General features: G+C 47.7%; 1 protein-coding gene and 1 pseudogene across 1 annotated transcript; both read left to right on the top strand.

The window, feature by feature from the left end:
* Positions 1-3,277: 3,277 nt before the first annotated feature.
* On the top strand, positions 3,278-15,807 carry SPATC1L (spermatogenesis and centriole associated 1 like). Its single transcript, XM_054576481.1, has 4 exons — positions 3,278-3,479; positions 8,589-8,939; positions 14,862-15,013; positions 15,481-15,807. Exons 1-4 carry the CDS (start codon positions 3,278-3,280, stop codon positions 15,805-15,807), a joined length of 1,032 nt encoding a protein of 343 aa, XP_054432456.1.
* Positions 12,564-13,008, top strand: LOC129072906 (adenine phosphoribosyltransferase-like; annotated as a pseudogene).
* Positions 15,808-16,442: the final 635 nt, after the last annotated feature.

Genomic DNA, 16,442 nt, shown 5'->3' with positions numbered 1-16,442 from the left:
TGGGAGATTTTATCACTCGTCTCAGGAATTACAGACACAAAATCAATCTTCAACCAACCTGAAGTAATCAGCATTCGTAGAGCACTTCGCCTAACGTTCTTTTCAGGTGCTCACGGACCATTCACTAGGACTGGCAATGTGCTGGGTCATGAGTCTCAAGGAATTCCAAAGGACTGAAAGCATGACCACAGTGGAATTAAATTACAAAAAGATGCAGAAAACCCCAAATATTTGGAAAAATTAAACAACACACTTCTAAATAACCTATGATCCATAATTAAAGCACAGGGAAAATTAGAAAATATTTCCAGCTGAATGAAAATAAATACATGACATGAAAGTTTGTGGGGTGTAGCTAAAGCAGTGCCTAGAGAAATGCTTATTAGTGCTGTAAATAAAGTTTAAAATCAATGATTTTATTTATTTTTAAGATTTTATTAATTTTCAGAGAGAGGAAAAGGGAGGGAGAGAAACATCAATCTGTTGTCTCTTGCACACCCCCAACTGGGGACCTGGCCAGCAACCCAGGCATGTGCCCTGACAGAGAATCAAACCGGCAACCTTTTTGTTTGCAGGCTGGTGCTCAATCCACTGAGCCACACCAGCCAGGGCTAAAATCAATTATTTAAGTATCCACCTTAGGGATCTTAAAACCGAAGTATTAGAAGAAAGGAAATAATAGATAAAAAAAGAAGTTAAATGCTATTAAAAAACATAGAGAAGACCAGTGAAATCAAAAGTTGATGCTTTGAAAAATTAACAAGCCTCTAGGCTAATGAAGCAAGAAAACAACCTATATCAGGAATGAAAAATGTGCATCACTATAGAATCTGCAAACATCAAGCCAGCTGTCCAGCTTGTCCTCTTGAGCCTGCTGACCTGGTCTGGTCATTTCCAGGGCCTGCTTCTTCAGGCTGGTCACCGTCTGAGCTAACTGCCCAGCCTGTCCTGCTGAGCCTGCCTCCTCCCCTCTGGATCACAGTCTCCACTTGTCCTGTTTGCCATACATCCTGCTGCTGCAAAGACCTGCCAATGCGGTTTCTCCACTTTCCCTTTGTGGTTTCTGCCTTGGCCGAATCTATTTTTCCTTCAGGGCGTAAGACTGCGGAGGGGATAAGGCAATATCATGACCACTTAATGCCCGTATTCCACAACATAAATGACATGGGCAGATTCCTTCAAAGGCCATTGCGACCTGGATGGACATGAGAGGAAATGGAAAATTTAAGTAACTGTATCTGTTTAACAAATTGAATTAAAAACTTTCTCAAGGGAAAACTCTAGGCCCAGATGGTTTCACTCGTGAATTTTATCTGACAAGAAAGAAAGAAAGAAACTAACACAAATATCCAGAAAATAGAGAAGCAGGGAATAATTTGCAACTTGTAAGGTCAGTGTGACCTTGACAGCAAAACCAGACCAAGATGTTACAAGAAAAGGAGACACAGTACAGTTTCCCTCACAACATAGTAAATACTTAACATGTCAGCAAGTTGAATCCAGGACTGTATCAAAAGCATAGTGCATCGTGACCAGAACCCTGGCAAAATGCTGACAGGCCCGAGGCTGAAGGGGCTAGCGGGGGGCGGGGGAGTCCACCCTGCGGTCTGTGGGCCGCATGTGGCCCAGGATGGCTATGAATGCAGCCCAATGCAAAACCATAAATTTACTTAAAACCCTTTTTTTGTTTTTTGTTTTGGTCATCAGGTTTCGTTAGTGTTTGTGTATTTAATGTGTGGCCCAAGACAACTCTTCTTCCAGTGCGGTCCAGAGATGCCACAGGGTTGGACACCCCTGTTGGTATCGAGAACATTTTCTTGGCCTGGGAAAGAAATGGGATTTGAATGCAATGGAGGAGCCCATAGAAGGGTCTGTGGGCATCTGTTTTGGGCCCTGGAAGCGTCCACACCCTTCCCCAGGGGGCACTGCCCTCTGATGTGAGGGCCTGTGGGCCCAGAAACCAGGCCACCGGGGGAAGTGTGGGGGACCTTTGGGATTTAGAAGCCCTCCTTCTGACAAAGCCTGACTTGGGCTTGCATTCCTTGAAGTCATATGACAGGCACTGGGCACTCTGGGGAACAAAGGCCTTGTTCTGCCTGGAGACACCTGACCCACCACCTGTACCCCGAGTGTTTTGATGCTGAGTGGGGGGCCCAGCGCAGGAGCTAGAGGGATGGAGGACATACTGCTCCCTTTTCTGTGCTATGTTCCTTCTCTAGAGAGAGGGTCAGGAGGCAACCCTTCTGTTGCCTCGTGGCTTTGGAAAAGCAGAACCAAGACCTTTGGAGCCAGGAAATAGCACAGAGCTCTGTTACCTGATGAGCAGCTCTGGGAAGAGCTTCATGGAGTGGTCCTGTTGGGGGCGCTTCATAGAGGCTGAGCTGACTGCACGCGGGCTGCAGTCGGGCTCTGGCAGGGCTCTGTGAGCCACAGAGCTGCCTGTGATTGGTCCAAATGGCAACTGTGCCCTGGTGGAGGGGTCTTCATTTGGCCTAGTAATGGTCAGTGTTCAGACACTCAGCACTGTCCGTGTAGGGACACGGTCGTGCTGCCTGGGTTCTTCCCACCAGGGCAGTATGGTCAGCAGGCGGCCTCCAACTGCCGGTCCTTTGGAGCTGTTGGAGCTTCTGAGGTTGGGACTGTTGTGGGCCTCCAAGCTTGGCTTCCTCTGCCCTCGCTGCCTCTTCCTCCCTCACGTGTGTGTGCCAACGGTGCCAGGCACCTGTACAGATTCGGGCAGGCTGACAGCCAGCCTCCTAGAGCCTGGCTGGGCCTGGAGTCAGGAAGCCGCTGGGCCAGGAGCCCGGGGGCAGGGTTGCAGGCAGCTGCACCAGTCACTCAGAATGAAGGCGTTGCCCCACTGGGCCTGCAGACTCCCATGGTTTAGATGGCCCAACAACCCTCAGCCTAATAATCTGGCTGTTCTTAGATGGTGCCAGAACTGTCCTGCCTCAGGCCTGGTCCTGTGTGTTCCTTCGGTGGGGCTGGCCCCCGCCTGTGAGCATCTCACGTCCCCCACCTAGACTTTGCTTGGCCCCATTTCCCTCATCTCCCCGTGGTATGAGGTGTCTGCTGTGTGTGCCCCCGATCATGGGTACAGCCCAGAAGTCTGCGGGTGGGGGTGGGCAGGCTGCTGCTTCTTTAAAGTGACATCACAAGGCCGCGGAAGGTGAGGCCATCGTGGAACCCTGGTCTGGGCCGTTTCTGGGGTGTCTGTGGCTCTGGATTTCCATCTCCATGGGGCGAAAGGCCCACACGTGAGCAAGAAGTCATGGCCATGGCTGAGGGAAACGAGCTGATGAACAGGCTCATGAGCGAGAACGCCGACCTGAAGAAGCAGGTGCGGCTCCTCAAGGAGAACCAGATGCTGAAGCGCCTCCTCAGCGAAAGCTGTCAGGAGAGCTGTGGCCGTGGCGGCCGGGACCTCCTCTTCCCCAAGGCACCTGCCTACCCTGAGGATTGCTCCCCTGGGACTGCAGGTGAGGCCCCAGGCAGGCCGGGGAGAGGGGAACTGCTCCTGCAGATGCTGGTCCCTGCCACCTTTCCTTTTCTCAGGCCCCAGGTGCTCATTCCACTGTGTGTCCTCAGGTGAGGCCCTTCTCTCTGAGCCCGTAAGCCCATGCCTGGAAAATGGGGTGTGGTGTGTTAGCCACTTGAGCTGGGAAGTATATTAGTCAGCGATGAGCACATAAGCACTGCCACAGCGGCTTAAAACAGGATGTGTGCGATCTCTGGACCTCCATGCCCACGGGGGTTAGCCCAGCCAGGTTGGCACTTCGCACCGCTGCACGTGTTCCTCCCCCAGGGCCTGTGAGCTCGCCCGGGCTTGGGCATCTCACGGCAGGTTTGCCAGCCACACCAGCTTCGACGCTCTGCTGTCTCTCCTCTGCTCACATGCCAAAGGAGTCCTGTGGTGGAGCCAGCGCCCAGGGCAGGAAGCGACCACCTGTGGAAGGAGGACCTGGTGGGATGGGTGCAGGTCCCTGGGAAGAAGGGAGCTTGGTCGGAGCTGTAATCAGCTTACCACATACCATCCCCTCCAACATTCTTTTTACAGGAAAAAACAAAAGTCTTTGATCACTTGCTGCAAAAATAGTTGGTTCTGATTTACCCATTTTTGTGAAAAAATTCCTTCTCATACATGGAAAGTATGTCTTGGGGTGTGGTTGATGGGCATGGGCAGTTTGGACATGGACCATGGACGGAGCCCTGCGACCAAGCGAGCTCTTGGAAATGGGCCCGCTCAACTGCCTGGCCAGGTGGGGCAGGGGATGCATCCAGCCTGCTGTATTGTCGTCCTGGATCGGACAGCCACTCTGGTGCCCTGCGGACCTACTGTCACAGGATGAGCCCTTCAACGGGGCTGTTTCTGAAGTCCCCCAGCGGGATGCCCCAGGGGAGTGGATGCTGGGCCCTGCGTCGGCTATGGTCACTTCCCGGCGTCCACATGAACACCTGCCACCTCCCTTGAGCAAGGTCAGCGCATATGAAGGCATCTGCCTCCTGACTGTGGTGGCTGCACGGAGCTCATGGGCCCAAAGCCCTTGGCTGCGAGGGTCCTTCATGGCACCCGAGCACCTTGGAACCTCAAGGGGGACCTTAAAGAGGGAGCTCAGCTAAGCATGGGGTCCTCATCGGGGGAAGGTGGGAAGAGAGTGATGCACTAGGAGGGACAGTTGAAGAAACCCTTAGCCCCCAGGCCTGGGCCAACTGCAGCCCCATGTTCTGAGCTCGCACAGTGGCTAAGGCACATGCTTGTCACTGGCGCTTGCTGAGGAGGGACTGGCCTTGCAGTGTCGTGTCCTGAGTGTCACAACCTGGTAAGGATCAATGCTGCCTTCTCAGACCCCTAGGAATGACCAATGTGCAGTGGCTGCCAAGGACTTGTCCACAAGTCTCACCGGCCTGTGACAGCTGCTGAGTCATGTGTCTTGCGCTGCTTCATTTTTCTTCATCCTGATGACTGAGTCAGGCTGGGCCGACCCTCAGGGCCCAGGCCGGCAGTGTGGTCAGCAGTGGGCAGGTGGTCTGGGGTCTTCCCTCATGCTCTGCCTTGTCTGCTTGGAAGGTGGGCTTTGGGAGGGTGCAAACCCTCGCTCAGGCCAGGTTGTTTCTAGAAGGAACCTTGTCAGCATCTACGTCAGAGCTGAGTCTCCTGGGTCACAGGTGGCACCCTTGCCCCTGGGCAAGTCCAGATCTTGCTTGATGTCAGCCTCGAGAGAAGCTCCATCCCCTGGTCAGCCGAGGCCACCAAGTTTCCACAGAGAGGTCTCAGAGCCCAGTGCAGAGCATGGGCCAAGTCCCCGTGGGCCCGGTTGTCCTCAGGGAGGGGCCTCAGCTCTGGACTGGGTCATCCCCACAGCTGGGGCTCTGGCTGTTGAGTCCAGGCCCAGCTCAACCCTCAGCTGCTGCAGGAGCAGCCTGGGCCCCAGGAGCTGGGGAGCCAGCAAGAGTTCCTGCACAAGCAGCAGCGTCTGGCACAGAAGGAGCCTCACAGCAGTGGCTCACGTGGCCCACAGTCCCTCCGCCTCTGCCTTCAGAAAGGATGTGCTTTAAAAACCTGTTTTACTTATTCAACAACATAAATACCCAAAAGGACATACATATAAGGCTGCGCCAGGCTCCTGGCCCCGCTCCCAAAGGCAGCCTCTGTCAAAGTTTGCTTGGCTTTCTCTCCGAAGTTTTCTATGTGTTTATATCTAGGCATCTTTTTGCTTTCACTTTGACTTTCCCGCCACCATCCATCTCACTGCCCACAGGTCTCTTCTGTAGCTCTAAACACACTTAATGCTGGAGAGCAGACTGTCCCATGTGAGGGTCACATGTCCCTCAGCCCAACTCCATGACAGGGAGCATCCTTCCAGCGCTCTGTGACCACAAACAGCCTGATGTATGCCTCTGTGACCTGCTGCAGGGGTGACTGCCTGGGAAATTTTTGGGTCAAAGGCTGTGAGTGGGTGAAACGCTGAAAGGGACACTGCCGAACGCTCCCCAGAAGGCTGCAACCTCTGCACTCCGCCCACGGGGAGCAGGGGCCACCGCTGGCACCTGCCCCACACCCAGCATTGCAAGGCAGCCATGCCAGCTCCTGGGGAAGGGGGTCAGGGCTCCCTGTCGGGCTCCTGTTGGGCTGTCCCCTTCACTTGGGTTTTCAAGGACCACGCACCAAAAAATAGGTATGATTTTGAGTCATTCACACCAGATGGCTACTGTTGTGTTGATTGCTGTCATTTTTTCATTTGGTAGTCTAAGGGAAAAAAGGTCAGTGCCCTTGACTAAATAGTCAGGTATGGCCTGTTTTAAAAATGGTTGCAGCACACCAGTTGAAAATTGCTGCTTTAGAGCATAATTATTTTATAACTTCTAGATTTTTCTTCTTTCCTTATTGTCTGTTTAGGTTTTCTACTTCTTATTGAGTCATTTAAAAATAATTTCAGAAGATCTCTTCTTTTATCAAAATTTTCAGTCAATATGCAATTGCATAGAATTTTTTATAATTTAAACATTTCCTTCCTAGTCATTCTTATATCATTTTTCCCATTTCCAATTTTATTCCTGTATGCCTTCTGTAAAGTAGCCTTCCACAGTTTTGCTATCTTATTGGACTTTCCATAGAGCTGTTTCCAATTTATATCTGCTGTCATTTTTATTATTTTTTAACTTTTGCTTTCCTTAAGAGTTCCTCCCACACCTTGATTTGAGTGTTTAATTTTTTTGATTTTTAAAAAGTAATTAAAGCACTTATGTTACTAATTTCATGTTAATATAGTTTTAAATGTACTGATATCTTAGTGTAATGCTCTGATTTTTATTATTTCTGAATAGTGATTATTCAGAAATATTTTTCTATTTTTATTTTTTATTTTTGACATGATTGTTACTCAGGATAATCCTTTTAATTTTTCAGGGGACAGAGTTTTCTGTCGACTCTTGTTATTCCTTTATAGTTTTATTATAATTTGGTTTAAAATTATACCTACATTTTGGACTTGATTGATGGTTAAATTTTTAAAAAATGTTTAACACAACTTTATTGAAGTCTTGGGAATAGTAGGAGAGAATTGCAATTTACTAAATAGAAGCTAAAGCAAAGCTCAAACTTAGCTGACCACAACAAAAGTCTTTTTAAAGATGGTCATAGATGTCACTCTTCCCCAGGTCCCCAGTGCTGGGACAGAGCCCCCTTTCTGGGCACAAGGCCCCACTCTCCTCTGGGGAAGAACTCAGGACCGAGGACTTTGATGTCGCATGCTGTGAATTCTTGGGAGATATTCATCGACACTTTCTGGCCATGCCATTGGCTGGGGCCCTGAGGGAGCTGCCAGGATTAGCTGTGCTGGCTGTGTGGGCAGACTGGAGGCAGGACTCACACTGATCACTTTCCTTCTGTAGAACATTTCTTTGGGGGAAAGCATTGCTGGGGATAGATTAGTTGGTTTCTCTATAGCCACATTTAGGATTTAATACATTTAATATATTTTTGTAATACAGCTCTTAAACTGTTTTTTTCAAATATATACATTTGTTTTACTGCTAGGAGAAAACCAGTCATGACACAGGTAGAAAGGGATTTCATAAATCACAAAAGAATTGATAGGTTCTATATGGTAAGAGTTACCATAAAAAGGGTTAAAATATTAGCAAGGCACCCACTGGAAGAAGATATTTCATTAACAAGGAATTAAGATGCAGAGTACAAAAAGAACACTACCAATAATTTAAAATGACTACCCAACCCCCTGCCCCCCGAAAAAAAGCAAAGAAGAGACATAGGTAATTCACAGAATGAAAACCTGAGAGGCCTATGGATACATGAGATGTTCAACATCACCACGGATTAGGGAAAAGCTATGTGTCATTGTCAGCTTGGTCTGCACATACCACGGAGTGATGAGGGGGTGGGACCAGAAGCTGCTGGTACGTGTGGGACCGCCGCTGCTACTGTAGAAAACAAAGTTAAACATACACACACCTGAGCCCAGCTGTAGACAACAGAAGTACTCACTGTGAGCAAAGAGGTGGGTCAAGGGATACTGAGCACAGCTTTGCTTTTACAAGAAAACCTGGAAACAGCCCCACATGCAGTAGGGCATTGGATTAAAAAAAAATCACTGTACCCATGTATGTACACATGCACACGTGCCAGGAAATGGTTAAATTAACCGGGTAGCTACCAAGTGACTCAACACGGATAAATCTCAGAAACGATAATGCTGTAGCAAGAGATATGTTGCAGAGTAAAACAGGCATAGGTTGATACCATTTATGTAAAATTGGAAGCAGTAAAGGTCACTCTGTATTGGGTGTGGATGCACAGATGGGTGGAAGCCATCAAGATACACTTGCTCACCATGTCCAGAAACTTGAGGTGGGTGGCTTCCTTGGGCGGGGGTGGGGCCCACAGTCATTGCACCTACATCCTTCACCTTCTCCAGAGGGGAATGGAGGGGACTCTGAAGAGGGGGAAAGGGAGCAGTTGTCAGAGCTTGGTAGGGGGGCTTGCGAGTGTTCTTCAAGTGTCCTCTACACTTCTGGGGATGTTTTCAGAACATCAGCCTGATTTCTCCTCCCCTTCCTCCCTGTCCCAGTTCCAGACATCGGAAGGTTCACCAGCGTTCCTGACGTGCCCTCCCAGCTGCAGACACCCTCCCTGGAGGACCTGCTGTGCTCGCACACCCCCCTCTCCAGCGAGGATGATGCTTCCCCAGGCTGTGCGACCACCTCCCAGGTGCCCTTCAAGGCTTTCCTCAGCCCGACGGAGTTGCGCACACCTCGCAGCACTGACAGGAAGCTCTGCCCACTCCTGAACCCCTTGCAGGACCCCCTGGTGGACAAGACCCTGCTGGAGCCCCGGGAGATGGTGCGGCCCAAAAAGGTGTGCTTCTCAGAGAACAGCCTGCCCTCGGGGGACAGGACCAGGAGGAGCTACTACCTTAACGGTATGGCAGGGGGTGGGGTACCAGGTGGGCACACGGTGCAGTAGCCCGCAGTTGGGTAGGAAAGTTCTGGGTGGACAGTTGGGCATAGCTTCTCCATCCATCCAGCACAGGGAGAGAGTGTGGCTGGGAGTCCAGGGTCAAGGGCTGCTCTGCCTGTTCAAATTTTTTGCGCATTTAAAGAAACTTGAGTTGCTTATCTTGTCATTGGGCTGTAAGAATTCTTCATATAATCTGGCTACATGTTCTTTTTTGGGTATATGTTTTGCAAATATGGTCTCCTAGTTTGTGGCTTTCCCATTTTCATAACTGTTTTTTGAAGAGCAAAACAATCTAATTCAATGAAGTCTGGTTTATTGACTTTTTTCTTTTATATGTTTCATGCTTTTTGTGTCCTATTTAAGAAATCTTTGCCAAACTCAAGATTATAAATATTTTCTCTGATATGTCCTTCTAGAAAGTTTATAGTTTTAAGTTTTACATTTAGATTCTTGGTCAATTTTAAGTCAATTTTTGGATATGTTATGAGATTTGCATTAGATATCCACTTCTTTCAGCACCAATATTTAAAAAGATTATCCTTTCTCCATTGAATTGACTTGACACTTTTGTCAAAAATCAGTTGTCCATATGTGTATTAGTCTATTTCTTGATTCTTCAGTTCGTTCTATTTTTTTTTGTGTGTGTGTCTATGTTGTTTCTAATACATACTGAGTAAAGCAGATTGATCTCCTTAATGTGGGTGGCCCTTATCCAATCAGATGAAGGCCTAAATAGGACAAAAAGGCTGAGCTCTTCCTGCTTGACTGCCTTTGGACTCCAAATGAAACATCTTGGGTCTCTTGCCTGCTTCTCTGGACTGGAGTCACACCATTGGTTCTCTTGGTTTTCAGACCTCTGAACACAGACTGGAACTATATTAATCAGTCCTCCTGGGCCACTAGCTTGCTGGCTCACCCTTCAGATCTTGAAACTTTTCAGTCTCCATGATAACATGAGCCTTTGTTGTTTATAACAAACACACACATGCACACACACATATTGTTTCTGTTTCTGTTTCTCTGGAGAATCCTGACATATGCAACCATGTGTCCTGCAACCTTACTGAACTTAATTATTCATTCTAGCAGCTTAAAAAAAAAATTCCTTAGGATGGATGATCGTGTCGATTGTGAATAAAAACAAGGTTATTTTTTCATTTCTAATCTGTATGCCTTTTATTTTTTCTTGTCTTATTGCATTGGCTAGAGCCCCTGGAATAATGTTGACTAGAAATGGTATCAGTGGGCAGTCATTTCTTTTCTTGATTTAGGGGGAAAGCATGCAGTCTGTCATCATTAAGTATGACATTAGCTAAGGTTTTTGTATATGCCTTCATCAGGTTGAAGAACTGCCTTTTAATTTAGTTTGCTTAGAGTTATCATAAATGGTTGTTGGACGTTTTTGAGTGCTTTTTCTTCATCTATTGTGATGAGCATTTGGTTTTCATTTGTAGTCTGTTGATATAGCAAATTACAATGATTGATTTTTGAATTTTAAAACCACTTTTGTATTCCTGAGATAAATCCCACTTGGTCATGATGTGTTATACTTTTCTGTATTGTCAGATTCAATTTGCTAAATTTTTGTTCAGAATTATTGCTGTCTGTGAGGGATATTGGTCTATAGTTTTCTTGTAATTTCATATTCTGGTTTTGATATGAGGTTAATGTTGACCTCAATGAATGAGGTAGAAAGTGCTCCATTTTCTTTAATTAGCTAGAAGAGTTTGTCTTGAATTGCTATTATTTATTTTTTACATGTTTGGTAAAATTTACCACTAAACTTTGAATTTTCTTTGTAGGAATACTTCCCCTCCACAAATTCAATTTCCTTAGTTCATATAAAGCTGTTCAAATTATTTTCCTTTTTAAAATAAGCTTTGGTAGTTCATTTTACAAAAATAAGTTTTTGTCTTTTAACTGTTTGGTTCATTTCATTCGTCAAATTTATTGGTATAAAGTTATTCCTGCTATTCTGTTATTATCCTTTTAATGCCTGTACGATCTGTGATGATGCCATCTCTAATTTCTGATAGTGGTAATTCTTGTCTTTTTTTTCCTGTAGTAAAAGAGGTTTATCAATTTTATTGTCTTTCTTTCTTTGAAGAATAAGTTTTGGCTAGGTGAAGACCTAGGCTGAACTATACACGATTTCTAGAATAGATCGGGGTAGCTTGTTTTTTTCCACCTAATTTATGCTTTAGAGAAAGAGGAGGTGGGGAGAGAAGCTGATTCCTGATGAGATGAATGTATTGATAGAGAAGGGGGGCATTGTATCCTGCTCTTCTACCCCTCATCTGCCATAACATATTTCTGTGCAGTGTGTCTGGTTCTCAGCTTTAATTCCTGGGTAACTTCTGGAGCCTTGCAATTTGATTAGAGAAGGGGTACACTGAAAACTACAAAACATTTTTGAAAGAAATTAAAGAAGAACTAAATAAATGGGAAAACATTTTGTGTTCATGGATTGGAAGACAGTATCATTAAGATGGCAAAACTTCCCAAATTGATCCAGAAATTTCAAATAAATCCCTCTCAAAATCCCAATTGGCTTCTTTGCAGAAATTAGCAAGCTTAACCTAAAATTCATATGGAAATGCAAGGGACTCAGAATAGGTAAAAAGGATTTCAAAAAAGGAGAGCAAAATGGGAGGACTCATACTTTCCAATTTCAAAATTTACTATAAAGTTACAGTAATCAAGACAGTGTGGTAACCATAAAGATAGTTATACAGATCAATGAATAGAATTGAGAGTCCAGAAATAAACTCATGCATTTAGAGGTTTGATGTTTGACAAGAGTACCAATTAAATAAAGAAAGAATGGTCCTTTCTCTAAATGGTGCTGGGACAAGTGGATATCCACATCCACATATGAAAATTAACTCAAAGTGTTCAAAGACTTAAAAGACCTAAAACCATAAAACTCTTAAAAGAAAACAGAGGTTAATCTTATGACCTTGGATTTAGCAATACATTCTTAGAAATGACATCAAAAGCCTGAACAGCAAAAGAAAAAACATATACATTGGACTTTATTTAAAAAAAGAATAACATTTTACCCTTCACAACAGTATGGATAGACCTGGAGAACCTTCTAAATTAAATAACCCAGTCAGAGAAAGACAAATACCATATGATTTCACTCATATGTGGACTCTAACAAACTGAACTAACAAGCAAAACAGATAGACTATTGATGGAGAACAGATGACAGCTATTGGTGGGGGAAGTTAAGGGGTGGAGGGATTGAGCAAAAAAAAAAAAAAATTACTCATAGACATGGATAACGGGGTGTTGATTGCTGGGTGGAGGGGGGTTAAAGAGACTAAATGGTAATAGAGAAAATATAATAAAGAGTATATATTAAAAACAAAACCAAAAAAATTTAGTGTTTCAAAAGAACAAATTTCAAGAAAGTGAAAATTCTACCTGCCGAATGGGAGAAAATGTTTGTAAATCATGTATCTGACAAGGAATAATTCCCAGATTATCTAAGAACTTTAGCAACTCAACGTAAAAAGATAATCTAGTTAAAAATGGGCAAAGAGCGCCCTCTAGCTCCTGGACACATGAGGACGCAGCAATGGCGGATCCCCAGATGCAGCTGGAGGCACAGTGCATCTGCAGCTTCCTGGACATTCCCATTCCAGGTGTGCTGGCAAGATTGACTTCATTGTGGGCCTAAACTCCCAAGGCTCTCTGTTTGGCCCCTCCCTGGCCCAGGAACTTGTCTTGGGCTGCATGCTCATCCTAAAGGAAGAAAACCTGCCTGGCCCCACAGTGTCTGCCTCCTATGCACTGGAGTATGGGAAGGCTGACCTGGAAATCCAGAGAGACACCCTGGAGCGATGGCAGAAGGTGATAGTTGTGGACCATCTGCTGGCGGAACCATGTGTGTAACCTGTGCGTTGCTGGGCCAGGTGCAGGCCGAGGTGTTGGAATGCGTAAGCTTGGCGGAGCTGACCTTGCTGAAGGGCAGGGGGAAGCTGGGGGCTGAGCCCTTTTTCTCCCTCCTGCAGTATGAGTGACCTCGGGACCCTCCCGCACACCAACTAAAAAAAAAAGAGAGGGCCAGCCTCCATGGCTACAGTGACCTCCACTGCCTGACAGCGGGCCCTCGCTGCCCACCTGGACTTTTTTTTTTAACATCCATTTCTGTGGTTGAGTGACTTTATCCAGCACCCAGGGCCTTCCTGCAGGTTCTGAAAGTATAAAGCTAAGCCCAAGCTGCTCAGGTGCATTTATGAAATGAGAACATGAATTTTTAAAAAATGGGCAAAGAACTTTAATAGACATTTCCCCCAAAGAAGATATACAAATGGCCAAGAAGCATGTGAAAAATGTTCCATATCATTAGTTTTCAGGGGAATGCAAATGAAAACCACGATGAAATACTTCATATCTACATAGATGGCTAAAATAAAAAAGATGAACAATAAAACCTGTTGGAGAGGATGTGGAGAAATTGCAACCCACTGTGGATAATAGTCTGGCAGTTCCTCAAAAGTTAAACATACAGTTACCATGGGTCCCAGCAATTCCATTCCTAGGTATATACCAAAAGAATTAGAAACATTTGTCTACACAAAAATTTTTATATGAATGTTCATAGGAGCATTATTCATAATAACCAAAAAGCAGGAACAGCCCACATCCCTGTCCATGCACTGGAATCTTAATCAGCTCTAATTAGGAGTAAAGTTCGGATTCATGCTACAGCGTGGATGGACCTTGAGAACATCATGCTGAATGGAAGCGAGACACAAAAGGCCACAGACTGTGTGATCCCATTCATGTTGACATGTCCAGAATAGATAAATTTATAGGGACAGACAGTAGATTAGTGGCTGTGTGTGTGTGTGTGTGTGTGTGTGTGTGTATGTAGAATTGTGAGTGGCTTGTTAAGGGGTATGGAGTTTGGGGTTTTTTGGTGATGAAAATGCTTTGGAAATAGATTGTTGTGATAGTTGTACAACTCTGTGAATTGCATAGTTCAAAAGAGTGAATTTGATAGTATGTGAATTATATCTCAATAAACACCACTGAAGTGATTGTTGAGGCAATGTGCGCCCAGGCCTTTGTTCCTTTGTCTGTAAGTGGGGCCCGTGACCCCAGGAGGAGTAAATGATGTCAAGGGCAGCTCCACTGCAGGACAGTGACAGGTGAGGAAACCTCAGGAGGTCCAGGCGGAGCCTCACCAGGACCCTCCCTCCCTGATTTAACTTTGAGGCCCAAAGGCTTTGCTGGGAGCTGCTCCAGCTGCCTGAGTGGCCACAAGGTCACTTTCTTGACATCCTCACCCCGGCCTCTGCCCCCACATCTAGCAGGTTGGGAGAGGGACTGCCAGGCGCCCACTCCCCATCCTGTGGCCCTCAAGCTCCAAGTGTCTGACCAACCCTCAGGCACCTTTCCTCACTTTGCGTCTTTCAATTTCAGACGCACCCAATCTGGTGACGGGGAGACAAGAAAAACAATCGTGGGCTGTAAAACAGGCTTTTAAACATTTATGTCCACATCAAAGGGAAGAATGAAGCAAGGACTTAGCATTCCAGTTTTCCCAGGGAACGTATTAAGAAAAGAGAAGAGAGAAAGGGTCCTTTCCTTTTTGGCACCAGAAAAGTCTGTTTTCTTTTAAATTTGTATTTATCCTCACAGTGGGGGCTGGAGGAGGGGACCCCACACCATGATCACGACCAGGGCCCTTGGGGAGGCTGTGCCAGTGGTCTCACAGACTTCACCAGGATCCTGCAGGAGCCACACTCAAATCGGCTCTTCCCCTAAAATGGACACTGGAGCACAGATAGGAGGAAGGTGGGTGGCCCTGGACCCTTCGTGTGGGGCACCCCAGCCTGCCTCACTGTCCTCCCCCATCCCCTTATAGAGATTCAGAGCTTCACCAGCGCGGAGAAGGACGGGCGCATCGTGGGGGAGATTGCCTTCCAGCTGGATCGGCGCATCCTGGCCTACGTCTTCCCTGGGGTGACTCGGCTGTACGGCTTTACAGTGTCCAACATCCCTGATAAGATCAAGCAGGTGTGTCTCCCTGCCCCATGGGGGTCCCCTTCCTGCCCTGGGGTCCCCTTTCTACCCTGGGAGGGGAGACCGGGTGGCCCAATGCCCTTTCACATGCGGTACCCATACAGCTGTAGCCTGGACAAGGCCGCGGGTGTCCGAGGCACACAGACCATGGGGTGTGCTGAGCCCCTGCCATGAGCACCTCTGCTTTGTGGCCTGGGATAGTCTCAGGAGTGGCCCCTGGGGCCACAGAGCATGTTGGCTTCCTCCTCACCCGGGATGGGGCCCTGCTCTTGTCCCTGACACTGTCTGCTGGAGGGAAGACTGGGCAGCTCACTTGCCATGGGGGGTGGGGGAGCTTGATTCTGGGCCTGTTTCCCGCTCTGTGAAGCTTCCTTTATAGAAATCTGGTCACTGTCCCTACCCTGGCTTCCCATGGCAGGCTCTGTGATTCAATCCCACCTGCCCGTGTGCTGTGTCCCCAGACATCCATCAAGTCCCTGGACGGCTCTGTGGACGAGAAGAAGCTGCGGGAGCTGACACACCGCTACTTGACGCTGATGGCACGCCTGGAGAAGCTGGGCTACAACCGTGAAGTGCACCCTGTGTTCAGTGAGTTCCTCATCAACACCTACGGCATCCTGAAGCAGCGGCCCGACCTGCGCGCTAACCCGCTGCACAGCAGCCCGGCTGCCCTGCGCAAGCTGGTCATCGACATTGTGCCCCCCAAGTTCCTGGGCGACTCGCTGCTGCTGCTGAACTGCCTGTGTGAGCTCTCCAAGGAGGACAGCAAGCCACTCTTCGCCTGGTGAGCCCGCGCCCCAGCACCCGCCACGCCTTTCCTGCAATAAACGTGTTTGTTCCAAACCCGGGGGCAGCCGTGCCTCCTGCGCGTCCCCTCCAGCCGGGAGAAGGGCCATGTCCCCCGAGGGAGTGCCCGGGGCCACAGGCAGGCACGCTGCGCCAGAGCAGGTGCCCTCATGGACCGGCCGGGCACATCCGATGCCCACAGCCCTGCCAGCTGCCCACACCTGCGTGGCACTTGTCACACTTTATTAAATACGTCTGTTTACTTGTTTACCTTTCCCTTTGGCTCTTTGAGGGCATGGGGAGAGCGCCTTGGTCACCCCGGGGCCACAGGAAGTGCCCCTGGTATTTGGGGAATGAGGCCTGGACACAGCCCCAGGGGGAAGGGCTGAGGCTCAGGCAGGGCTCCCAGCCCCCAACCTCAAGGACCTTTCCCTTGAAAGGGCCAGAGGGTCCTGCCACAAAAGCAGAGCCTGAGGCAAGGATTCAGGGGCAGGCAGGATGGCTACAGAATCTGCGGGGCCCTGGGCAAAATGAAAACACAAACTCCTAGTTCAAAAGTTAGGACTTTTGGGGTGGGTATAGCAGAGAATTAACCTGGGAGTGGGTCGTGCAACCGTGTGGCCAGTTGCCTGTGAGG

This window comes from Pteronotus mesoamericanus, unplaced genomic scaffold (assembly GCF_021234165.1).
Source record: "Pteronotus mesoamericanus isolate MK-2021 breed Mesoamerican mustached bat unplaced genomic scaffold, CSHL_Meso_final contig_116, whole genome shotgun sequence".
In the NCBI taxonomy this organism is placed as follows: domain Eukaryota; kingdom Metazoa; phylum Chordata; class Mammalia; order Chiroptera; family Mormoopidae; genus Pteronotus; species Pteronotus mesoamericanus.
This window is presented reverse-complemented; position numbering and strand designations above follow the sequence as displayed.

What these genes read in the sequence shown, in the direction of transcription:
- SPATC1L (XM_054576481.1), top strand. Translation starts at nt 3,278, where the DNA reads ATGGCTGAGGGAAACGAGCTGATGAACAGGCTCATGAGCGAGAACGCC. An exon ending in TTGCTCCCCTGGGACTGCAG is followed by an intron (nt 3,480 to 8,588) that starts GTGAGGCCCCAG and finishes TCCCTGTCCCAG; the next exon opens with TTCCAGACATCGGAAGGTTC. An exon ending in TCCCTGATAAGATCAAGCAG is followed by an intron (nt 15,014 to 15,480) that starts GTGTGTCTCCCT and finishes CTGTGTCCCCAG; the next exon opens with ACATCCATCAAGTCCCTGGA.